Below are 27,471 nucleotides of genomic sequence, written 5' to 3'. Positions count from 1 at the left end.
GCTGGGAATTTTGTGGATGGAGGGAGGAAAAAACCCTGACATTTCAGATTCGGGTGGAAATAAAATAACTGACTAACCCCCTTTAAAATATGGAATTATTTTAAGTCCTCATGTCAAATAACTACTATCCGGACTAGGGCTGTCAAAAAAAAAATGTGAATTTCGAATATTCGTTGAATTTAAAATAAAAATCCACATTCGAATGCAACGTTTTTGTTTTAAATTCAACTAATTTTAGGTGTGCGTCAGACAGCCTTATCAGTGGCGCACGAGATGCGATGATGATGTAAGTGTCGTTGCATTATAATGTTTTTGTTAGCCTATCCAGTTGAAGCCACTAGATGTGGCGCTGCTGCGTTGTCCATTAAAAATATTGCAGAAAAAGTGCACATCAATGCAGAGAAGATCTTGTTTACGTCAAAACTGAAACCAAGCCATTCACACAGAACACATTTTCTAGAGGGACATCTATCAATGTTGCTCTCGTGTCTCGCACAAAAGAGCTGCATGTTTAGAAAGCCATGTAAAATTAATGTAGGTTTAACTTAAAAAAACAAAAACAAAACATATATCGATACTTTTTGGCAGGTTTTTTCCCCATCCCACTGCATCACATGTTTTTAAATGAAAAATGTACTGTGTGTGATTGGCTTTCGGCCCTTTGTATTAAACTATGCATACATACATGATGCTGTTTTGTTTATAGTTGTTTAAGCAACTTAATTAATTATATACAGTGGGGCAAAAAAGTATTTAGTCAGCCACCAATTGTGCAAGTTCTCCCACTTAAAAAGATGAGAGAGGCCTGTAATTTTCACCATAGGTATACCTCAACTATGAGAGACAAAATGAGAAAAAAAATCCAGAAAATCACATTGTAGGAATTTTAAACTTACTGAATAAACATGCATTAGTAATATTTTGTTCTATGCGCCCTCAGAAGAGAAGCCAAACAAACTTCTTCACCCTAACTGAAATTATGCACTTTAAGGGGGTCCTATTATGCTCTTTTACAAAGTCTTGATTTTGTTTTGGGGGTGTACAAGAACAGGCTCTCATACTAGGTTGTTCAAAAAACTAATTTTTCAAATATTTTACATTATTACAACACCTCTCTCCCCAGTCTGGCATGAACGACTCGAATAGTTCCTGTATCAAATGAAGGCCCGCCTTCTGAAATACGAAATGTGCTTCTCTAGTGTAGCTCAACCAGGTCTCGTCCCATTCGTGATATCACAAATCCCGGAAAATATGCGTTGTAGTCCAAACGAGTCGTTCGTTGTAGTTTTTGAAAAGTGATTTCTGTTAAATAAAATATCTCCTTTTGAAGTGGACTTTGAACTTTGTAACTTTGCAGATCTTTTTTATGCTCAAACAGCAACATTACAGACTAACTAAAGTTGAAAAAGCATAATAGCACCCCTTTAAATTTGAATATAATTCGAATTTTGATAATATTTAAGTACAAAATTCGAATTTAGTTTTTCAGCCATTTTGACAGCCCTAATCAGAGATAGAGAAATCTTTTTTTTTTTAATTATAAAAATAAACATAAATCTAAAAGAAAAAAGTAACCACACCATACCAATGAGAACCAAAAAATTTATTTTAAAGTCTATAGTTGCCATTTGTTCCTAACAGGTCAAAAATCACAGATATTTTACAAATCACATAGGTAGCTGTGGGACCAGGATTTTTCCTTTTTCACCTTTCTCCGCCCTTTACTTCTGTTCCCACAATGCTTTCCAACCTGCGGGCACGAATGGGTGGCAGCTGTTCATAGGTGCTGAAGCCCAGCTCTGAATTCTGCTGGGGCAGACGAAAAAGAAGCAGGTGGTTCTTTAACACCTGGAGAAACAAAGAAACCAGACATGTCACTGAAAGATACACAAAACCAGGAAAGGTGAGAACATCAAGAGAGATATATAGTGGAGAAAAAGCAGATCCAGGAAATGGAATGTCTTTTTAAGGTAGAGGCGAGTGCCTGATGGTACCTCATCTATCAGGTAGTAGGTCTTTCTCAGCAGGCTCCGACGTGCCGCCTCCTTCTCCTACACAGTGTGTAAGTCAAGTCAGTCATAACTCACAGCACAACAAAATAAGACAACTAAGAGACCATCGATCACACTTGCTTCACTTTTCAGACATATTTCAAACCCAACCACTCGACATGGGATTGTGTGACAGAGTGCTTACTTTCATAAATTATAGTTTCCCCTGGAAAAAAGCCTCAAATGTCACCTAGACTATAGTATCGTATACTGTATCAGGAGACCAAACACACCAGTGAATTTGCATTAAGTGCATTTGCTCTGTTTGCTCTGTTGTATTGTATAACCTAAATTTTTGGCATTTTCCTCACATTATACAATTATATTGCTTCAGTATAATTGGAATGTAATGCACAAATCATACTGACTACTTTTATTTTTGGAGCTTAACAGCCTCTGGTTACCATCTACTTTTATTATATGGAAAGAGCAGCTTGAACATTCCTGCTAAATGTCTCCTTTTGTGCTCCATATAAGAAAGTAAGTCATGGATTTTTAACAACATGAGGGTGACTAAATGATGACTGAATTTTCATTTAAGGTTTCATTTGATGTCCTGATGCTCATCCTTAAAGGAGTTTATGCTTTTTTGTTACACTGTTCTTGTTCGGTGCTGTTAATGTTAACAAAAACTATTAAAAGAAATATTTCAAAATACTATGCTGGAATAAAATATAAATATTAGAAGTAAAACAAACTAAAATTAGCAATTTTGCCTTGGCAAGTAACTGCAATACATTAATTAAAATACAATAATTTGAAGTGCTAAAATTAGAAAAACTGAAATAAAAAATAAAGTTAAATAGAAATGTAAAAAAAATGGCAAAAGCACATTACAAAATTACGAAAACTGAATTGGATGCGCTAAAAAAAAACATCTTAAAACTTCAAATGAAAACTGAAAATATAAAAATAAAAGCTGATCGAAATAATTAATAAATTAATAAATACTATAATAAATAATACTAAAATAACACTGGTCTTGTTGCACAGGTAATTTACCTCTGCTACTTCATCCTGGGAGAAGAAAAATGCATTTAGGTGGGCAACAGTCACCACATAAAGTACAGGACACCAGTTCCTCTTCAGAGCTCCTGTTACTAGTGCTCGAAAATACAGCCGCAACAGAGGCAGCGAGTCCTCCATGGGGCACGTGAACTTCTCCAGTGGAATAGGCAGCTTTAAAGGACAAACAAATCAAATTTCAGATGGAGACCACTTTAATTGGTTTGCAATAAAAATGTACATTTAAGCAGCAAACCAAAATCAAAATAAATTCCCCTCCGCCTCGTAACTACAACTCTTCTCTGATGACATTTGTAATAATCCCTCCACTCCAGCAACCTGTGCATGAGATCAAACTCATGAGATTGCAGCAATAGCAACAACGATCCAATCAATTCCTGATCAAAATCAAATCCCGCCCTGTTTTTTCTCATTCAAGAAAAGTCGATCACAACTTCCATTTCATGCCGACTTCAATATACAAAAAAAATAGTTCTGTGATTATTTTTTGGGATGATGCAAATTAATTGTCGACTCCTAAATCAATTATTGCAACAGAGAGTTTGTACTTGAACTGAAACTCTTAATGGCATTTTTGCTATAGTATAAATCACAGAAACTACTAAAGCATCTGTAAAGGGATAGTTCATCCCAAAATTAAAATTGTCATAATTTACTTCATGTTATTCCAAACCCATACGACAAACCTCATTGGTTCTCATGCGTCAAGCAAGCAGTTTTAACTTATGTTTACCATATTTGATGTGCTCTATGTATGTGTGTTGAGTTGACCAATGTTAATATGTGAATAAAGGCCTACATTATATCTGCTTTAAGCTAACGTATCTGTTCAGAAGCTTTAGAATAAGCCTCTCGATTCATATGGATTACTTTTATGATCTCTTTATGAACTTAAAGAATCAAAGTTTTGGTGCAATGTACTTCCGTTTTTGGTAAACAATCCCTTTTACACTCTCAAGTTCATGTAAGGATTGGTAGTCTGACTACTGACTACTATTTTAGGAATGTTAATGGAAAAAAAGTGCATCAAAATCTTGGTGATATTCACAATGTTGCCAAATTTTATATTGGCAGCAAAACAACAATAAATTGTGACTATACACCATACTAATTTCATGCATCCCAAACTAGTAAGATCTCAGTGAACTAAATTAAACTTTCCCCACTCAAATCATCTGATGACCATGTGAACTGCACTTCATAGCTGAAATCTCAGTCTGAATGGGATCACAGCTCCAAATGGCCATAGTTGCAAAGACAAAACTACAGTAATATTTCCATCATGCCTCATCTGTGCATAGGACACCTGACTAGAAGAAACCCCTTACCTGCTGTAGAGAGACCCCCAGGGATCGCAACATTCCCACATGTTCTCCAAACACAGCCAGTCTCATGGTGACACTGTAGCGCCGCTGTAGAGGCAAAAGCATGAAGCAGCCAAAGAGCGGGTCACCGAATGACACAGCCTCATACTGCGCCAGCAGAGCCGAGTATAGGTCATGAAAGGAAGCCAGGCCTGGTGGAGGTGAGCCCAGATCCAGCGCCTCAAGCTGGGCTGGCCGTGTTAGTCTGCGAAAAAGCGCCCAAGTAAGCTCTTGCACAGGCCGTTCCAGGAAGAGGTCACTGGAGCACAGAAAGACACAAGCTAGCCGAGCTAACTTAGCCACTGGTGGCACCGCCGTGAGCGCCTGCTCTCTCCAACTCTCCAAAACAAGCAGCCATTGAAGGCAGTGAGTGACTGACTGCACTGACCCCTCTGGAAGAGACTCGACCTGCTGCTCACCACCAGCTCCCATTCGCTCATAGAGACTTATGAGCGGTAAGAAGGGCCAATCAGAAGGCAGGGAGGGGCCGGTAAGTTCAGGCAGGAGATGAGAGCTGACAAAAGGGGTTCGACCAAGGTATCGGTCACGGGATGAAAGGACAGAGGATTCCAAGTGTGCAAGGTGGGTGAGGTAACAACCACGGATGGAGGGCAAATGATGAAGAGCGTCACGCAGCAGAGCACCAACAGCAGGTGAAGTCCTGTCTTTAAGCTGCAACTCAGCCAATGCAGCCACCTCTGTTTCACCATGAACACCTTCCCTGACAAGAAAAAAATTAAATATTAGTATACAATAGTTCATATTACAGCAGTAAAAAAAAAATTCCCAAGACAACAATATAATTATCATAAACATAAAGGTACATCCTTCCTATGCTTAAATTGTGATAAAGGAAAAATTATTTTAACAAACATGCACTACCTAAGCTTGGGATCGGTAAGATTTTGCTCACTAGGGCTATATTTATTACATTAAAAATACAGTAAAACAGTAATATTGTGAAATGTTATTGCAACTTAAAATAACTATTTTATTTTAAAATGTAATTTATTCCTATAATGGCAAAGCTAAATTTTCAGCAGCCATTACTGCAGTCTTCAGTGTCACATGATACTTCAGAAACCATTCTTATCGGCTGATTTAGTGCTCAAGAAACATTTCTTCTTATCAATTTTGAAAAAAATTCTGCTTAATATTTTTGGATTAATAGAAAGAGTTTTCTATAGCAAAGATTTGGAATAGAAATCTATTGTAACCATTAGAAATGTCTTTACTTACCACAAACAAACGGACAGACATAATAAAATACCGTAGATAAATAAAAAAAACGTACACACATTTAACAATACTAGAAAAAAACAACAACAAAAAAACAGAAACAACTGTCCATGAAAAGATCCGCTACATCTTATCTGAAATATGCAGTTTGCTGCTCTCTTGTGAGTATGATGTGAAACTACAGCTTGATAAAGCTGGGATTTTAGAATGAACGTTTTTCTTATTCTTCTTTTTTTTTATTAACCATAAATGCATTTATAGCATGTTTGAAACTCTTATTTAAATAATACTTGAAGATCAACATCTGAACAAAAACAGTATACAATCAGAACATGATGAACACAAATATGAGGGCAAATCTAAATACCCAGCCAAGACCTGAGCACATTTTAGACAGGAGACCATTAGTGTGATTAATCTCTCCCAATCAGTTTCAGCTTTTATCTCTGTGCAATTAACAAAAAATGTCCTCATGGAATATGTCTGATGAGGGTCAAGAATATTAATACTATTAACCACTGTATCAAAGCAACATAAAAGATATGGACAATCATATGAAACCGAGATCTATCAAATAAAATTGCCTCCTAGAGACCCTCTGATCTAAAGGCACTTAAACTCTTACTATTAGTTGTTGTTTTTGTTTTTTTGCTTAGATTGAAATCAAAGAATTGTGACATTTGTAATGACAATTACCATAAGTAACTAAAATATGAAAGTGGCTCAAAAAAGTTGGAAAGGATTTCACTGCATTTGAAAAAAAGGAAGCATCCACTAACAAATTATGCACTTTCCAAAAGTCTGTTTTTTTTCATTTATTTTTAAACAACTGATGTCAAGGTGACTTATAGAGGATGTATAAAGTCTAGCTTATAGGGGTGTAACGGTACACAGAAGTCACAGTTCAGTATGTACCTCGGTTTTGGGGTCATGGTTCGATACAAGTTCGGTAGAACAGGAAATTTATTTTGATAATATTATTATAAATATTAACAGACAGTAGTGCTACATACATGTAGCATGAGCAGTTGTTTTTGATTTGAATTAGATTGTATAATTTCAAGTAAAATCAGAATTCTGACTTCAGATTTGTGAAATTATGCTACATAAGAAACCTGCACAAAACAAAAACAGCAGACACACTGAATGGCTGCACCTCCGGAGGTCACATTTGAAGGCTGCATACGTCAATGAAAAGCTAATGAAAATGCAAATTAAATCTCTGACCGCAGGTGTTGCTTATGGAACAGCAGCGATATAGAGCTTCCTTGGTTTCCTCTGTAAATAAAGCAGCTGCGCTTATAAAAAATACTTTAATATGCATTATATGGAAGTAAGAGGAAAAGAAAATGCCATCGAAACATTTCTGAAGATGGTCAGTTCCTCTCAGAGATACATTCATATAAACCTCCACATATGTGTCTTCCTAGATTTCGAGCATCGCGAACAGTGAGCCTGATCTGCCTGGGACAGTATTTTCTCCTCTTTACAGACCTCATAAAAATTCTACACAAATTACATTTTGGGAAATCACTGCAATGCAGTTTGTGTGCAATTCTGGAATAGAGATCGGCCAAAATAAAATTAAAAACCAGTTAGGATTTATAGCCGGTCGACCGGTGCATCTCTAGAACCGAAACTTTCCCACTGCTGATTGAAAACAAGCAGGCGGTTCTTCGAGCCCTTGCGTGCCTACTAGACTCGCTGTTCTTGTTTTGGGTTAGTGCGTAGATCGTCTCTTCTTCTGCTCTTTCCTGTTGTGATGGTTAGCATTGCATTACCACACTTTTGGATTGACCGCCTATGACTGATGGTATTCATCGTCTGACTGCATGATCCGAACCGTGATGTCCGTACTGTGACGGTTCGGGAAGAATACATGTACTGTTACACCCCTACTACCTTATGTGTCTGGGGCCACTATATAACAAAATGTGAATATTTTGTGTGACTGAAGTCATTGTGATCATACAATGTCTGGGTTCCCACTCTTTTTCAGTGAACATTTTCCAGGACTTCGAGGAATTTTCCAGTATATTTTTAATTGAATTACGGCGAGAATAAAAGACAAGGATCACGCCCTAAAGTAACACATATTCCTCTCTCCAGAAGTCTTTAAAAACATACAGTTTATGGCCATGACTTAACTATAAAATCAGCTCTTTAATATGAGCTCTTAATTAAACATTACAACAAATGATTTTCAGTACCAAAATTTATGTTTGATTATTATTAAGCATTTAATTTTATTTAACTATTTGAAAATAAAAATAAATTAATTCAGTTCATTATTATGCTAATAATAATATTAAAGTAAATACCATTTTAAAATATCGTCAGGTTTACTTTGAATATTTTTCAATTAAGTATTGCTTTAAAAGAGTCAAGTGAAAAATGAGTGGATTCTGACTAACTGAAACACCTCTGATTGGCCATTGCATATCACTGTTCAGGTAAAGCAATATAAAAATATGCACGGAAGTCGTCTATCAGCAAGTACTGAATTGAGTCTGTATTTGGTACTACCAGTTGTTACGTTTTTAAAATTTCAGTATCAACACAATACAGAAGTACTAATAGTCTACTTTTTACAATAATCAAAATTATTAGTTAACAAGTTACTGAATTAGTGAATTACAGAAATACTTCTTAAAGTTGACCACTGGATAGAACGTTGGGAAACAATGTTCACATTGTCAAAAGTCAGTAGTGATGCACCAATCTTGATTTTTCATGGCCGATTCTGATTTTTTTTTGTGACATCAGTGGTTCAACCGTAATTTTATGAAGCTACGAGAATATTTTTTGTGTGCAAAGAAAACAAAAATAATGACTTTATTGAAAAATGTCTTCTCTTCCGTGCCAGTCTTTGACTTGCATTCATCGGATTGAAAACAAGGCGCAGCGCATCCGGTTTCTATGTCAGAACGCCGGCTCCATCGTCAGCATCGTCACACGCATGCGGCGTGGTACTCTCATGAACAGGGGCAGGCTTGGTCGGATTTATGGACGTTTTAATGTTTTCTACTACTAGCATTAATTGTTTCGGGCCAGTGGTAAACTGTTCATTCTTGGCTAAAGGAAATCACAATTACATTTTTATAATAATAATTTTCCAGGACATGTTATATTTTCTCTCATTTTCCATGTGTTTTCCAGGACTGGAACATAAGTCATCAATTTTCCAGGTTCTCCAGGACCCATGGGCGCCCTGAATTTATGAGGGAAATGAGAGCTGTACGCCAAACATCAGAGACTTACGGAAGGAGGCTGTGACTGAAGGTCATGACAGACATGAGTTCATGTGCCAGATATTCACTGCCAGGCAGCAGCCAGGACACTAAAGCCAGCGAAACTTGGTGGAACAAGGCGGCATGTTTGGCCACCTCTGGGTCAACTGGAACCTAAAAAGAATTAAGTCACAATAAAATTCAGGCATTACAATTCATTAACTAACAGATTGCTTTTCAAATAAAACAGCATATTTGAGACTTATATTTTTTATTCAAGCTTAGTTAATGTTAATTTATTTATTCATTAAGCAAAGAAATTAAAATATTTTTTATTTTCTAATTAAAATATACTCTAAATATTTTATATGTACATATTGTATCTATAATGTACTAGGATTTTAAATAATATATTTTAATATAAGTATATATATTGTTAGCTAATTAAATAATATTAATAATTACATTTGCAATGTAAATCATATATATATATATATATATATATATATATGTGTGTGTGTGTGTGTGTGTGTGTGTGTGTGTGTGTGTGTGTGTGTGTGTACATAAAATGTATGCAAATTTGTTAAATGCAGAGGTTGCAGTTACCAGCTTGTGAGCCAGTCTGAGCAGCAGATACAGCAGGTGGTGCTCATGGTGTAAAATCCAGGCACTCATTTGAGAAACAGAGGGCATGGCTCCGATACAAGACCGCAGATAACTCAGCACAGAGTCCGAGAGAATGAGATGACTGAACTGATGAGAGACAAAGAAAGAAATTTACCACCAAGTATATGCCAGCATTTTCCACATTTATCATCAAAATGAATTTACCTTCTTTATTAAGCCTTTGTGGATGGAGGTGATGGTGTTCAGCAGGTATAGGAGGGCAGTAGGGAGAGACAGAGGGGAGTTGGGCCCTGCCATTGTACTGGAGGTCTTCAGCCTCGAGCAGCCCAGGCTTGGCAGACTGGGGACGACCTCCCCACCAGCTGCACTCAGCCCAGGGTTACAGATCATAGAGCTGGACCTGCAGCAGAAGAGAACATAATCACTATTATGTTCCAACTAAACTTCTAACAAAATCATTGTCACCTCCAATATAATTCAGGAAATATATTTTACTTGATTCTACAAGTAAACACTTAAAAGAAAAAGTCATATTTTAGCAATTTTATTGTGCAAGTACACTGTAACACCATTATCATTTTATATAAATATCTCACTACAATTATTATTTTATTAATATTACATTTATTTTATTGTTGTATTAATACATTATATTGATATTCACTCCACCTGAAGCTGCTGGTTATATTTCGCATAGCCTGATGGGATATCAGTGGCAGAAGCACGTCTGAAGTTAGTGATTCAAGTTCCTGTAGACACTGTACTGGCTGGAAAGAGCTCTGACAAAAGAATCAGATCAGATCATTCACATCACATATGCAAAGGATGGTAATTATTTAAGTATCTGTCATTTGTAGGCCCATTTGCACTAAAAGCTTCAGTTACCACAACTACATTTTTATAGAATGGGATAAATATATCAGAGAAAAAGTAGCAAGGCTGTAAATGGCACTCAATTTCTACTAACAGTGTAAAAAGCATAAAAATGCATACATTATCAGCAGCTATTTTGTGCAGACAGCATTATCATGCCATGAGGGATCTGACCGAATACACTGAATAATGTGGAATCATCTTTTGTATTTTGGTGTTTATCGCACCAGAAGCTTTGATGAAGGGCAGTTTGGATCTAAAAGAAGCCACTGATTTGATTATCCACTTTGATTCTAGATTCTTGAGAGTTGAGCTCCTAATGTCCTATCAAACCATTCATGCATTTATTGCTAAACTTCTCAAGGCATTTATAATGTAAACTGTGTATTTAAACGTGGCTAAATATAAACTTCAGGTGTTCCACATGAACAATCTGTTTTTAAAATAAGCTTGTTTAAGGAGGCTTGGTGTGACACTGGCTTTGAGACTTATTTCTTTCTTATAAATACCTACTTGCACACAGAGCTGTGAATAATACGCCTCAATGTAGAGCAGGTAGGATGGAAGCAGAATTCGAGCACTTGACATTTGAGCCGGGCCATCGACTGCTCTCACACAGCCCTTGAGAGAACTAATGACAGTAGGCTGGAGACCCATCACATGACTCCACACAACCGGAGGAGGTGGAGGACATTCTGTACCCTGAGCACTGTCAATACACAGAGCGAAAAAGCTCAAGGCCATATCCAAAATGTATAGCACACAAATGAAACTGCAATATTATTATTAATAAAGAAAGTCATAAATTATGGTGGTACATATTTCTCTTAAAGGCACAATATGTAATTTTCGCCATTAGAGGGTGCGTATTCAAAATAAACAAAGAGACAAAGGCATAGTTTGATGACGATGTGACTGAGTGTGGAATCATGGGAGTTGTCATCTTCATCCCACAGCCGATGCAATCCGACGGGACTCGAGCAGAAATCATGTTCATGGATGCGCTAATGATTTATTAACGTAGTAGAATGAAGCAGGGTGAGGCTGAAAGCCTTCGAAGCGAAATGAGGCCGCTGAACAAGCATGACACACGGCTCGAAAGCAGCGGAGCTTTTATTATGCCACAGTCGACCGCTTCCACTCCTTCCGGTCGTGCGTATGTGGGGGGAAAAAAGCTGTTTTATCATACTAGATACATTTGAAAGTTCTGTTATAATGCTACTCTGTGCGGTCGTCACCGGTCTATTAAAACACACAACATATTAAAGCGTCTTTGGTGTTTCCATATTTTCTACAAAAAACGGAAATCGAGGGGTTATGACTTCATTGGCAGGCGACACAATGACACTATGGACACACTCCGTGTCACTAGTTAAAATTTCTCTGGATTTAAATATTCTTCAAAACATTTGGGATAATGTAAGTACACAAGTCATCAAAATATATAACACTGTTCTAGTGGTTTTTGGATATTTTTATAAAAAAATCTTACATATTGTGCCTTTAAAACACTCTTAACAGCTGTCAATCCTACCAAGTGTTTCAAGGTTCCTGACAAACTGTAAAATCTAATCAAACAGAAAACAGTTCAAAAGCTCTTTCTAATTATATCTTTAAGGAATCCATGAAATCACTTAATTAGTACACTTTCCTTTTCTGGTGTTCTGGTGACATTTACCATTGAAACAGGAAGTACTAGCAGGATGTATGAAATAGCTAAATATAAGAAAGGATATTATCTATATGAACTCATTTTAATAAATAACTAATAATAATAATTGTATTAAATATGATGAATACATATCAGTTTCACTAGTACTGTGATGTATTGTAAAAGACCACAGTCAGTGAATATTCCTCTAAACTGTTTTAATATTATTTATAAATTAAACATTATAAATATTAATATTAATAATAATATGATAATGACATTTATCATTTTTGCAAAAGATTTCTATTTTGAACTTTTTTATTCATTGAAATACCGAAAAAAATATTACAAAATAAACAATAAAATATTAAGCAGCACAACTTTTTTCAACATTGATAATAATAAGAAATGTTTCTTGAGCAGCAATTCAGCATATTAGAATGATTTCTGAAGGATCATGTGACACTGAAGACTGGAGTAATGATGCTGAAAATTCAACTTTACCATCACAAGAATAAAATAATTTAAAAAATATATTACAATAGAAAATAGTTATTTTAAATTTTAAACTGTTTTACTGTAAAAAAAATAAGAGACTTCTGTCAAAACCAGTAGTGGTACTGTATATTAATAGTTTTTAATTATTTCTCAAATTATCAAAAGTAGCAATCAAATACATACACTCTATTAACATGTTAAAAATAATTAAAGTTATTTTTTATTTATGTAATGTGCAATTGTTCAGACATTTGCATATGGTTTGCTAAAATGACCACATCGTAGAAGTGTAGTCTCACCTGACTAAGTCTCTCTGCAGTTCTTCATGGCACCCTGCCGTTTGAGTGACCCGAGTCAGCAGCACGAGCAGAGCCTTGATTCGGTCCAGCTCCAGAAACAGCACAGCCTCAGATGAAGCACACAGCCGGTTCCCAGCCTGCAACCTTTTCACCAGCACAGGATACAGGTCCCTGAAATGAAGGAAACACTCACCGTCACTACAATCAGATGCTTTGAATACATTCCCAAACATCTGCATATACATCACTGTATAGTCACAATTCACACTGTATTTTAACAACCACAGCTTATAGTCATAATTTGAAAGGGAAGTGACTGGTCATCCTCACGTGTACAGATTGCAAGCCTGTCCGTAGCTGGCAGCCACTGCGAACAGCCTCAGCGCCTCTGTACTGCAGCGAAGAGCTTCACCTGCTTCCAGCAACATCTCTGATGGTTCCACAACCACAAAACGTGACAAGAGCTCCTTCCCTCCCAAAGAGTTTAGCTAAGAAGCACAGACCGATTAGGGTCAAGCTTGACTAAGATATTACATACCAAAATGTACAATTTTAGAGTATAAGAACACCATTAAGGAGGTTTTATTTTAGAATAAAAATACCATAGTAGCCCACAGCAAGATTATTTATATACATATGATATTTCAGCACAACAATATGGTTTGACATCTGAGTAGGAGACCTGTCATATGTTTTAATAAGCATCATACTCATTTACTAAAGTGGGTGGGAGACCTGTAAATCTTGTAATAAGTATTGTAATCATTTACAATCAGTGGGTGCTTGACACTGTTAACCTACACAATTTAGTGGATACTTACTATTCTAGCACAAGCATGCCTCCCAGCACTTGCTAAAACACGAAGCAGCTTCATCGCCAAGGCAACAGGCAGCCCGTACAAAGAGGACAGAGCCTGTGATGTGGCAGGAGCCCAGGAACAGGGAAGAAACTCAGAAATCACAGTGGTCATTAGCCGCGGACAGGCCAAGATCTGACAGGGAAAAAGGTTTGAATTTTATTAAAAACAGAAACAACAGAAAGATTTGTGCAAACAATGTGTAAATCATTAGTTCAAATCTAAAGTAAAAACAATGTAGCATTGATGTTCAGATCATTGCAAAGTTCAAAGGGTTCAGAACAGCGTTAATATTGTTAACTACAACTAAAACTATTAAAAATATTTTTTAGTAATTAAAATATATCAGAAATTAAATAAAACATGAATATTAGATGAAAAATGTGAAAAAAATGAAATAAGTTTAAGCTGAAGTACTAAAACTACTCAAACTAAAATGACAATAAACTAATATTTTTTTAAAATTTGAATGTATAAAAATTTGAATAGCACACAATAAAATGAAAAATAAAAAATAACACTGGTTCAGAATTCAGTTACCTCTGTTGCTGCGGCAGTTGAGTGACGAGCCATTCGGATCAGAACCTCCAGAATATCAAGAACAACCCGGGGAGAGGGCCGCACCACCTCCAGGATGTACCGCAGCCGAGAAAGACCCTGCATCTTCAGAAAGCCCTGATGGCAACACAGAAATTTCAGGAATTCTGCATAACTAAGAGCAGCAACTAACTTTGCAGAAAGAGAGCAATCTTAGACCCGTGTTACCTTCACAACATCCTGCCTAGCAACATCATGATCTGTTTTCTTTTCTTCTTTCTCTTTAGCCGTTTCTTTCATGGTCTCATCCAAGCCTTCATCGTCCTCATCCTCCTGAGCGGTGGGCAGTAAAGGAAAGGTTGCCATCCCAAGCAACCACGGGAAGGCATTATCCAGGCACTCCTAGGATGAGACAAATCAGAAATTATGTGGTTAATTATCAACAAAAGTGCATAAATGACACGAGAGATGATTGTCTCTTACTTCATCGTAAGATGAAACCAGCAGAGCTCGCAAGGCATGCACCGCTGCTGACATCACACCCTCCACACTATCATCCAGGGAGAACCGCAGAAGGAAGAGGAGTCCAGCATCCAGTAAAGAAGACAAGACGCTGCCCTTCAGAGAGGAAATGTACTCACCAGCATGGGCCTGATGGCGAACACAAGCACACAGTGTTTAAAAGAGACAAATCTACAGAAATAAAACACTTTAGTGCCAGATTTACTAACAGCTTGCACCAGCGTAAACACTCTTCGCGTTAAAAATTACTGCCATTACTGTGATTTACTAAAGACAAGCGGTGAATAATTAGCAATGAAAAGGCATGGATAGAGTGATTTTTTTCAGCTGACATTATTGCATATGCATTTGTAGGAGTTTCCCTTCCAGGCACAAAATTTATGGAAGAAAAGTATTTAAATATATCATGCAACATGATTTACCAAGGAATGCGGAAGTCAATTTACTGGCATTTGCACCATTATTACACCTAAATTGCATGTCTTAACCCAGAAAGACAGACAGATACAGATGGACAAACAAATAGTTGGTTAATTTATTTCACAAGTGAAGGTGTCCAAAAAAGGGGTTAAATACTACTCAAGATAAAGTGAGTTTAGATTATTAATAGCACATATTTTTCAAAAGTATGTTAAAAAAAATTTTTAATATATATATTTTTTAAAGGGGTCCTATTATGCTCTTTTACAAAGTCTTGATTTTGTTTTGGGGGTGTACTAGAACAGGCTCTCATACTAGGTTGTTCGAAAAACACATTTTTCAAATATTTTACATTATTACAACACCTCTCTCCACAGTCTGGCATGAACGACTCGAATAGTTCCTGTATCAAATGAAGGCCCGCCTTCTGAAATACGAAATGTGCTGTTATTGGTTAGCTGGGCCAGTGTGTGTTGTGATTGGCACCACTCGGCGGCTGGTCGGGAAATGTCATGCCCCTTACCATAGCCGCCTGCGAGCTTCAGTGTAAATATTGCGTCAAAATCAAATCAATTTGAGCACGTTTTAAACCCGGATGATTGTAATCACTCTAAGTTCGTCTGCCTTGGGGAAATTAGCGTGTCTCCGACATTGTGATAACACTCGTTGCCTTCTCTAGTGCAGCTCAACCAGGTCTCGTCCCATTCGTGATATCACAAATCCCGGAAAATATGCGTTGTAATCCAAACGAGTCATTCATTGTAGTTTTTGAAAAGTGATTTCTGTTAAATAAAATATCTCCTTTTAAAGTGGACTTTGAACTTTGTAACTTTGCAGATCTTTTTTATGCTCAAACAGCAACATTAGAGACTAACTCAAGTTGAAAAAGTGAAAAAGCATAATAGGGCCCCTTTAAATGACTGAATGCATCTTTATGAGGATCCAGCATGTACTCTCTCATAATACCGTCTTTGTGGATTCAAATCTACAGGCAATATAATAGCTTTTCACAGCAACTCAATTAACTTTTGTTTTAATTTTTAAATGTTTGCTTACTTTGGCCAAGACATTAGCGAGAGTGCTGACGGCCAGATTGCGCTGTTGGTTCAGCTGACTGCGAGAGAGGAGGAAAAGCTCTTGCAGTGAGTAGCCAGCCAGCTGGAACAGAGGAGAGAGAGAAAATTATAGTTAGTATTACACATAAACAACAACTACACACATATACGACAACTACACATGTCTGCATTTGACTAATACAAACAGCTTTTAAAAGAAGTACTGGCATCAGTTCTAGTTTGCTGCCAGTTTAAAAACAATCCAGTGGATAAATTTTACTGAACCTACTCACCTCTGGCTCCTCTCCATGGTGATGCAGGCCTAAATGGGTGGGCAAGTCTTTGGTGGGTGGAATAAGAGTGCCAGCAAAATCAAAACGTGCTTGCATAGCCTGAAAATTTAAAAAGTGAAAAAGTGAAAGTGACGTGACATGTGGCCAAGTATGGATACTCAGAATTAGTACTCTGCATTTATCCCATCCAAAGTGCACACACACAGCAGTGAACACACACACACACACCGTGAACACACACCGGGAGCAGTGGGCAGCCATTTTTGTTACGGCGCCCGGGGAGCAGTTGGGGGTCGGTGCCTTGCTCAAGGGCACCTCAGTCGTGGTATTGAAGGTGGTATAGGAGCACTGTACATTCACTCCCCCCACCTACAATCCCTGCCAGTATGAGACTCGAACCCGCAACCTTTGGGTTACAAGTCTGACTCTCTGACCATTAGGCCACGACTTCCCTTAAAAAAATAAATAATAAAGCATTCATGCAAAAAAGAACACATAATAACATTATTGAAGTTGGTATCAAATTAAATTTCACCCTATTTTCTAAATGAATGTTATAGATGCTACTTCATACATGTGTCAATTTTTATATTTTGCTTTGACCTTGTCATTTTTTATTAAAACGTCTTAACTTGATCTTCCAGTAAAATGACAGACTTCTCTCTGGTGATTTATATCGGACTTCTCCAATCATTTTGCATGCATGGGATATTTTTATTTTTGTGCAGTTTTGCTGTCTAACAGGCAATAATCATGAGAAGCTGAATGCTTCTAGATATCATTCATGTCTGCAGCACAAACGGTGCAGGATTAGTTACAGTACGTGCCATTTTTGGGGTTTGTGTGTTTGAAAAAGTAAGTACTACTGATGCTTGCCTTAAAGGGATAGTTCAACTAAAAACAAACATTACCCCATGATTTACTTACAGTGGGGAAAAAAAGTATTTAGTCAGCCACCAATTGTGCAAGTTCTCCCACTTAAAAAGATGAGAGAGGCCTGTAATTTTCATCATAGGTATACCTCAACTATGAGAGACAAAATGAGAAAAAAAAATCCAGAAAAACACAATGTAGGATTTTTAAAGGATTAATTGGTAAATTCCTCTGTAAAATAAGTATTTGGTCACCTACAAACAAGCAAGAGTTCTGGCTCTCACAGACCTGTAAGTTCCAAGCCATCCTAGGTTTAGATGACTTTATTCTTTCAGACGAATAGAGTCGGAGTTATATTAACAAATGTCCTGGCTCTTCCAAGCTTTATATCCATCATAAGAAGTGCTCCACACGGCTCCAGGGGGTTAATAAAGGCATTCTGAAGCGAAGTGATGCATTTTTGTAAGAATAATATCCATATTTAAAACTTTATAAACCGTAATCTCTAGCTTCCGCTTACTGTTGTATGCGCATACATGAGAGAGTGGCGTTCCAGCGGATGACGTAGGATGTAGGCATAGCAGAAGCTCCGGTGAGAATATTCTAGTTTGCGAGAACCAAGTTTTGAATTATAGAAATCCCGGAGCATTTTTCTTTACAAATCCTCGTTTTGTACTTCTAATTTGTGACCAGTGTTTTGTTTTGCTCTCTCCTCTGCGCTTCAGTGTTTGTCACTTCTCACCGGAGGCCTTTATTAACCCCCTGGAGCCGTGTGGAGTACATTTTATGATGGATGGATAAACTTTTTTGGGCTTCAAAATCTCGACCACCATTCACTGCCATTATAAAGCTTGAAAGAGCCAGGACATTTGTTAATATAACTTCAACTGTATTCGTCTGAAAGAAAAAAAGTCATATACACCTAGGATGGCTTGAGGGTGGGTAAATCATGGGGTAATTTTCATTTTTGGGTGAACTATACGGTGGCCGAGAAGTCCTAAACAAATCACAATTCTGAAAACAAAATAACAAATTACAAATGCAAATGCAAGTCTAATAAACAAAATAACAATTCAGAAAGCACAACAACAATTCAGAAAACATTATAACAAGTCAGAAAACACAATGACAAATTCGAAAACAAAATAACAAGTCAGAAAACACAACGACAAATCAGACAAACCGGAAGAGGTAGGTATAGTTTGAGACAGCCCCATTGGTTTGGGATTACTCACCGTCACCGCTGACTGGACGAGACATCTGTCAATCAAGGTATACAGGGAAAAACCAGCTGAAGAACAGCAGAGTCGTGGTAGAAAGTTCGGAGATGGTATTAAAGTAGCTCAGTTTAAATTTATTGTATGAATTGCCCTTACTATGGAATAAAAAAAATACGGAGTGTATATTTACATTTAGTTAAAAGTGGCTGTAAATCATCAGCTCCAGTGGCGCAGATGGATAAGAGTGTGTTGTTGGCTTTTTGACGCGATCGACCCGGGTTCAATCCCACCTTTTGCCGAACTTTTTTTCCCTCCCTTTTCAAATCTCGTATCACATCGTAAAGGCATTTATTTTCAATAAAAATTAAGGAAATAATCAAAAAGTTGAAAAAGTATCGGGTAGGGTTAGGGTAGGTGTAGGGAGGGCTTTATTGTACCAATAAGGTGGCATCCATTTAATAATTAAAATTATAATTTACACTCAATACATTATTATTGCATACTGTTTTATAATGTACTACAATACTGAAGTGCAGATAATTGCCACTATTTGCAACAAGTAGTATATTTGATAGTAGAAATCCTGCTATTTTAACAGTGTAAATAGGTATTTGCACTTAGAGTAAATAGCATATTGCTAAAACTACTGCTATTTGCTAATACGAGATTTGAAAAGGGAGGGGAAAAAAGATTGGCAAAAGACGGGATCAAAACCTGGGTTGATCGCGTTGTAAGGCCTCTGCGAATATCGCACAAATGAACGATTGAATCTCCGCATTCCACCGGAAAAACGAAGGACTCCTCCCCAGCTATCTACGGTCGTAAAGAAGATCAATGATCAACAGGGCACCTAATTGTCTGGACCTGCTTACCGGTCAAGTCCTGGTCCTTATCCCTTAGGGGAATCTGAACTGCTTAAACCCTAACTCAAACTAAGATACAAACTATCTTTGTTTTACCGGCTTTCAGGGACCAGATGTGCAGTGTAACGTTGACCGGCTTCAGCATAAATAAACCAGCTAATAAACAACAGAACAAAGAACCTGGTATCTGGAAATGTTCCAGCGACAGACTTGCCCGGACCCCATGACCGTTTAACACATAAATTGATAATCCCATCAACAAAAGAGACAATTTTATAGCTCCATGTCCGAGCGAGAAGAATGGCAGACATACACTCGTGACATGGACATGACCTCAGGACACCTCCCCTTTTCTCCCTGCATTCCCAAAAAAAGGACGCACCCTTTTCTCTCTATCCGGTCAGACAAAGGGACACGAAACTTACAATAGACAATTTCAACAGATAATCATTTATGTGCATAACAGGGCAACCAGACTCACAAATAATATGTTGTCTGTCTTATATACAGTGGGTACGGAAAGTATTCAGACCCCCTTAAATTTTTCACTCTTTGTTATATTGCAGCCATTTGCTAAAATCATTTAAGTACATTTTTTTCCTCATTAATGTACACACAGCACCCCATATTGACAGAAAAACACAGAATTGTTGACATTTTTGCAGCTTTATTAAAAAATTAAAACTGAAATATCACATGGTCCTAAGTATTCAGACCCTTTGCTGTGACACTCATATATTTAACTCAGGTGCTGTCCATTTCTTCTGATCATCCTTGAGATGGTTCTACACCTTCATTCGAGTCCAGCTGTGTTTGATTATACTGACTGGACTTGATTAGGAAAGCCACACACCAGTCTATATAAGACCTTACAGCTCACAGTCCATGTCAGAGCAAATGAGAATCATGAGGTCAAAAGGAACTGCCTGAAGAGCTCAGAGAAAGAATTGTGGCAAGGCACAGATCTGGCCAAGGTTACAAAAAAAATTCTGCTGCACTTAAGGTTCATAAGAGCACAGTGGCCTCCATAATCCTTAAATGGAAGACATTTGGGACGACCAGAACCCTTCCTAGAGCTGGCCATCCGGCCAAACTGAGCTATCGGGGGAGAAGAGCCTTGGTGAGAGAGGTAAAGAAGAACCCAAAGATCACTGTGGCTGAGCTCCAGAGACATAAATAAACCAGCTAATAAACAACAGAACAAAGAACCTGGTATCTGGAAATGTTCCAGCGACAGACTTGCCCGGACCCCATGACCGTTTAACACATAAATTGATAATCCCATCAACAAAAGAGACAATTTTATAGCTCCATGTCCGAGCGAGAAGAATGGCAGACATACACTCGTGACATGGACATGACCTCAGGACACCTCCCCTTTTCTCCCTGCATTCCCAAAAAAAGGACGCACCCTTTTCTCTCTATCCGGTCAGACAAAGGGACACGAAACTTACAATAGACAATTTCAACAGATAATCATTTATGTGCATAACAGGGCAACCAGACTCACAAATAATATGTTGTCTGTCTTATATACAGTGGGTACGGAAAGTATTCAGACCCCCTTAAATTTTTCACTCTTTGTTATATTGCAGCCATGTTTCATGTTTTCGTGTTTCAATCGGTGCAACTTTAATCAGTGTTTATTACCCTTTTTAGGAAATAAGGTTATTAAAATGTGTGTAATATGTGAAGTTTAATCTTGAACGAATGGGCACGACAAATGCAGAATGTTGAAATGAAGTAAACTTTAATAGTATGTACAATACTTGCATTTAAGAGACTTTATAGAAGTATTAACACAACTTTTATAGACTGTGTCCACATGTGATGAATTGAAGCCTCTTGTTAATGTATGTACACTCCCGCCTTGCAAGAAGCCGCAGGTCAAAACCCCACTGCAACACGGATTCAATTGCTTCTCACTGTTTACTCTCTCGAGTGAAGGCTTTTCACCACTTGCTCTCCCGAACGCAGGCTCTTCGCCACTTGCTCTCCCGAGCAAGGACTTGTCACCGTGTGGAGAGCACTCTAACTTGTGCTCACAAGCTGAACCATCAGGCGATCGACCATCTAGAACTCAACTACTCCGTTGAAGCTTCGTAACTCTGCAGAACGCAAAGTCTTGCTAAAGCAGACTCTCTCAGACGAACTTCGAGGCTCCTCCGCAACCCGGCAACCAATCAATCCAACGAGGGCTCTCCCAAAAGGGACGCCGTCCTGAGGTCATCTCAGTAACCAATCAGCAACGGAACTCCCTCAAGCAGCCAAACCAGGAAACTCAGCTTTTCAGCTGTCACCCAAAAACGCAAGTAAACTAACAACATCTTATCTCTGCTGAACTGGTGCCGAGCTAATTTTAAGCAGTAAACATAAGCCAAATCTCTGCTTTGTGATTTTTCTCAGGTTGCAAGTAAAAGAACTGTAGCGAATATCTTGCTAAAACTTTGGGCTTTCCTCAGAACTCCGTTAACATCATTTTCATTCTTCAGGACTGTATGTACAGTGGGGCAAAAAAGTATTTAGTCAGCCACCAGTTGTGCAAGTTCTCCCACTTAAAAAGATGAGAGATGCCTGTAATTTTCATCATAGGTATACCTCAACTATGAGAGACAAAATGAGAAAAAAAAATCCAGAAAATCACATTGTAGGAGGAGCTTACAAATTATCATAATTGTATTGACCTGTGGCCAAGGAAAATACACATAGTCAGATTGTTAAGATACACGGACATTAACGTCTCGCTGGACAACCGTTGATAAGGTGTAAACTATTAAAATCTGAAATCAGTTCTAATCAGGGTGACTTCGAATTTTCAGATTCGAGTCCTCTCAAAACCTGAATGAATTAATAATAATTAATTCCCAAAGAAAAAGTAATCAGACATTATAGCGTCAGCATTACATTACAGCATTAGAGCGTCTAGTGGCGCTCTATGTGCGCCACTAGAGCTGATGATTTACAGCTACTTTTAACTAAATGTAAATAGACACCCCATATTTTTTATTCCATAGTAAGGGCAATTCATACAATACATTTAAACTGAGCTACTTTAATACCAGCTCCGAACCTTCTACCACGACTCTGCTGTTCTTCGGCTGGTTCTTCCCTGTATACATTGATTGACAGATGTCTCGTCCAGTCAGCGGTGAGTAATCCCAAACCAATGGCGCTGTCTCAAACTATACCTACCTCTTCCGGTTTGTCTGATTTGTCGTTGTGTTTTCTGACTTGTTAATTTGTTTTCGTATTTGTCGTTGTGTTTTCTGACTTATTTTGTTTTTCGAATTTGTCATTGTGTTTTCTGACTTGTTATAATGTTTTCTGAATTGTTATTTTGTTTTTTAGACTTGCATTTGTAATTTGTTATTTTGTTTTCAGAACTGTGATTTGCTTTGCACTTCTCGGCCACCGTAGAACTATCACTTTAAAAAGCTCAACTAATTAAACCACCTCCTAAGGTTTACTGGTTTGTACCTTTTTGGTGCCCTGCTTTCTAGGTGCAGGAAGGTCTCTTGTCCATTCCAGTTTTTCTGGCTCCACCTTGTCCATGTGAAGCCACTCCTTTTGAGGCTTAATTGGCAGCTCCTCCTCTGTAAATAATAAACACCACCAATATTATAAATGATTCATAGAGAGCAAGCAACAAAAAATTAATTCAACAGCCTATTCCAATTCCCATGTACAGTGGGGCAAATAAGTATTTGATACACTGCTGATTTTTCAAGTTTTCCCACTTACAAAGAATGGAGAGATCTGTAATTTTCATCGTAGGTACACCTCAACTGTGAGAGACAGAATCAGATATACACAGTACCACATGCTGACGGCAGCTCAACCAAGGAAGAACTGTTCTCTGAACAGTAACCCCTGATGTGCTTCATCCATAATCGTCAATGAGTTCCTCTTATCTCTATTTCCTTCAAACAAATTGGTGCTTGCTCAAGCTAACTCTACTCTAATCAGACTAATTGAAATTGATGCATCTGCCTTAGCATGCTGGGCTCACAGCTTAGCTGGACAGATCTGCAAAGTGTACAGTCCTGAATATGTGTGGTGAGTTTCAAGCCCAGGGTGAATAACGAACTGGAAATCATTCAGCTTGTCCTGACAAGATTGAGAAGACCACATCCGGTACATTAGCTTTACTTTCCAAATGCTGTATTCGTGCAGATTAGTCCAAAAACCCCATTCAGCCTTCTTCATGAAACTAAAGCAATGCTGTAATACTAAGCAGTATGTATCAAATAAATCACAAACATGTAGGTTTACTGTGTAATAACATTTTTACAACATTTACTCACAATGCTGAGATATGATGTGATCTGTTTCTGCCAAATAAGCTCTGAACTTACTTACCTGTAATTGGAGCTTGAACTACGAGCTGATTCTCATCTTCCTCATCATCCTCCATGGTATCCCTCTGAGATTCCTGAGCTTTTATTGAGTGGTCTAACTCTGGAGAAGTGCTATTAGGCAGAGGTTCATTCAGGAAGTCTTCTCTTTGCACAGGACCAGATGCTGACTCAGATCCTGGTGTTCTCTGTGCCTTTCGAGATCTCACAAATTCCACTAATCTAGGGTCTGACATAATATAACAATGTGAGGGCGAAGCGAATAAAATGTCACAGTTACAGAAGACATGTTCAACATTTTGGGAAAAAAATAGGGTCTAAAAATAAAGACTTAAATAAAACAAATAAAATCAACAAAACAAAATGTTAACAAAATGGTCAGTGAAGGCTGCTTAAATTTCAGAAAATGCTGAAAGTTCAGGAGGCCAAATTATGGACAATTTTATAAAAGATTTTTTTTATGTTTTTGAAAAACGTTTTATATTCACCAATGCTGCATTTATTTGATCAAAAATACAATAAAACTGTAATACAAAATTGTATTACCATTTAAATTTTCAGAAACCATTACTGTTTCCAGCGTCAAATGATTCTTTAGAATTCTTTTTAATATGTTGCTTTGGTGCTCAAACATTTCTTATCATTATCAATGTTGATAACAGTTGTACTGCTTAATATTTGTGTGGAAACCGTGATACATTTTTTCAGGATTCTTTGACTAATAGAAAGTTCCAAAGACCAGCACTTGAAATAAAAATATTTTTAGCATTATAAATGTCTTTACTGTCATTTTTTATCAATTTAATGCATCCTTGCTGAATAAAAGTACTGATTTTTATTTTTATCTTAATGACCACAAACTTTTGAACGGTAGGGTATATCAAAATGAAAAATAATTGATAAAAAAAATTACTATGCTACAGTGGGTTTGCAAATAACACGGTTGCACATTATAATAATTCAGAAGACTAGCTTGTTAGGGACCAAATAGTACACGTATATATTATATGTCCAACAAACTAAAAAACACATTTGTATACAGTATTTTTTCCCCTTACAACAACCTGAATAAGGGGCTGTTTACACAGATCACTTTTTTTATATTAATTTGCCATCAGAAGTGTCAGTGGAAGATATCAAGCTTACCAAGCTGTGCCAGCAGCTTCCTCTGTTCCTGCAGTATCTCACTCTGGGACATCACCTGCAACTTTGACTGATTCTCTTCATGAATTTTCATTGTCTCCATGGCACTATTTGCAATCCCAAGTCCTTGACCTGTAAGTAGCACGGGGCCACCAACACGGTCTGTAACAGAAGCCCAATCAGAAAATATGTCATGCTTAAGTTAACCATGAAAAACTTTGTGAAATGTGACAGCACTTACCCATAACATCTGACTCGGGTTGCTCAGTCTCCATATTCTCCAATGGTAAGAAGCCCACATGTCTAGATGCAGAAGACTGATCTCTAGACTCTGAACCATTTAAAGACTGGACATCTTCCTTCTTAGCCCTTTGTGCTGCAATTTGGCGTGCAAAAATACTTTTTCTTCCTCTAATAGCTCTTTCCTGCACCTAAGTGCAGTGAGAAATACAGAAACATCAGACAAACAAACAAGCTGGGAAGGATTGTGTGCATGTATAATATTTTCTCACCTCACTTTCTATTCCAGATCTATGTAAGACTTTGGGAAAAGCAGTGCCTGTGATACACGGGAGCGACACAGGTACTGCACTCGTGTCCCTCTCCTACAGGGAGACGAACAATAAGAACGGCATTACATTGTCATTCAATCAAACAACAGGTAGACTGTAAAATATGTGACTCACAATGATCCTAGATAGGACAGCACTGATGTGGGTATCATGTCTGTCCAGTCGCTCTTCTGGGTCCTCATCTTCAAAATGCACCCGCTCCTGTTTGAAGCGTGACTTCTTTGGAGGTGCAGGGGTCAAGGTGGGAAGCTCATCTGGAAGATCTGAAGGTGCAGATGAAATCATTTCAGTACAATGCTTATAAAAAAAAGAATCAGCCTGATCTTATTTAAGCAGGTCTAATGAAACTCATCACTAAATTTGTTTGTGAAAATGTTGAAAGATGAGATTCAATAACAGACAGAAAGCTCAGAAATGTCTGCCCTACCTTCTATAGTCACAACATCTCTCTGGTTTCCCTGCTCATGTGCCTCAGCTGCAGCAGCGTCTCCTCTGCGTTTATCAGGGCGCTTCACTACAGCGACAGTGGACCGACCGCCCGCCGCCAGAAGCTCCTGCTGCTCCCGGAGCAGATCCGCTTCACTGTCCGTGGGCTTAGGACGCCGCAACATCCCAAACTCCTCAATTAACACAAGGGCGTTTAATGGTTTACAGCAAAGTGTCAGAAATAATAGCGATTCAACATTTAGCTCTCAAATTTCATCGCCATTTCATCTTGTGCTTCACTGACAGTGTTCTTGTTGGCTTGCAGAAGATAATCAGCAAGTCCGTGATCAGCACAGTAATGACGGAAATATTCCTTTATTTTAAATCCAGGAAGATCGTTTATGCCACGGGCCTCTTTTGAGCTATTTGGCTGAATATGTACACTAAACACATGTAGAGTTTACAGACGTAACTCCATTTCCGGGTTATGTGTAACCATTACAAAATAAAAGCCTTTTCGGTTTTATTTAAAGTCTGCGTGAAAATGTACCATAGTCATCATGGAGGAGAGGGGATTTCTGCATTTTATCCCCTTGTAGACTGTAATTGTCTTAGTGTGGTTTGACTGGCTGGTCACAGTAAAGGTAGGTCTGAGATTGAGAAAATGTTATTGTAAATTCACTTATATTTGTTCTATATAAGAAATTGTTAAATGTAATACCCTTTGACCATTCCTCTGCTTCCAACTGATGCATAAACTTCATGATGCACAAGTTATTGATAATCATCTATAATGAAACATCATCATGGAGGAGAGGGGATTTCTGCATTTTATCCCCTTGTAGACTGTAATTGTCTTAGTGTGGTTTGACTGGCTGGTCACAGTAAAGGTAGGTCTGAGATTGAGAAAATTTTATTGTAAATTCACTTATATTTGTTCTATATAAGAAATTGTTAAATGTAATACCCTTTGACCATTCCTCTGCTTCCAAATGATGCATAAACTTCATGATGCACAAGTTATTGATAATCATCTATAATGAAACTCTGAGTTCTTTGCAGTTATCAGAGATCACTGACTGCAGATCCTAAGTAATAAACCTATAGGAGGCAATGCTTGAATCTGAATTGGGCTGTATGGTCTACACTGAAATGTTTAGACTTGGTTTCATTTTGGGGTGGTGCTTGATGTACAAATTCCCTAATGACAATACATCTGAGAAGACTCCAAGGAGGACAAACAGATTTAAATTGGGAAGGGCATTTGCATTTTACATTAGGTACAGCTCTAAACCTGTTGTCATATTCACTGCACTCAGCCAATTTGTGCATTGATCAACACCTCTGTAATACACTGCCGTAATTATGGAATTACCACTGTGGAAAAGATTATATGCCTGTTAGCTTGAGAATCACCCTCACCAAGGGGAGTTAGATCAAATATGTTTAACTCTGTATTTTGGATAAATCCTTTCAT

General features: G+C 37.7%; 1 protein-coding gene across 1 annotated transcript; it reads right to left on the bottom strand.

Moving 5' to 3' along the window:
* Positions 1 to 1,626: 1,626 nt before the first annotated feature.
* rpap1 (RNA polymerase II associated protein 1) lies at positions 1,627 to 26,475 on the bottom strand. The gene is made up of 24 exons (XM_016284987.1): positions 25,996 to 26,475; positions 25,683 to 25,831; positions 25,509 to 25,601; positions 25,238 to 25,427; positions 25,000 to 25,158; positions 23,858 to 24,082; positions 22,976 to 23,091; positions 16,543 to 16,641; positions 16,251 to 16,352; positions 14,736 to 14,903; positions 14,481 to 14,654; positions 14,256 to 14,390; positions 13,680 to 13,850; positions 13,189 to 13,346; positions 12,859 to 13,029; positions 10,924 to 11,119; positions 10,207 to 10,316; positions 9,742 to 9,937; positions 9,517 to 9,663; positions 8,942 to 9,084; positions 4,406 to 5,162; positions 3,054 to 3,230; positions 1,995 to 2,051; positions 1,627 to 1,848 (listed from the first exon to the last, which is right to left on the bottom strand). The coding sequence occupies exons 1-24, from the start codon at positions 26,177 to 26,179 to the stop codon at positions 1,705 to 1,707; spliced, it is 4,221 nt and encodes a 1,406-aa protein (XP_016140473.1). The 5' UTR covers positions 26,180 to 26,475; the 3' UTR covers positions 1,627 to 1,704.
* Positions 26,476 to 27,471: the final 996 nt, after the last annotated feature.

This window comes from Sinocyclocheilus grahami, unplaced genomic scaffold (assembly GCF_001515645.1).
Source record: "Sinocyclocheilus grahami isolate Dianchi unplaced genomic scaffold, SAMN03320097.WGS_v1.1 scaffold191.1, whole genome shotgun sequence".
Lineage (NCBI taxonomy): Eukaryota > Metazoa > Chordata > Actinopteri > Cypriniformes > Cyprinidae > Sinocyclocheilus > Sinocyclocheilus grahami.
This window is presented reverse-complemented; position numbering and strand designations above follow the sequence as displayed.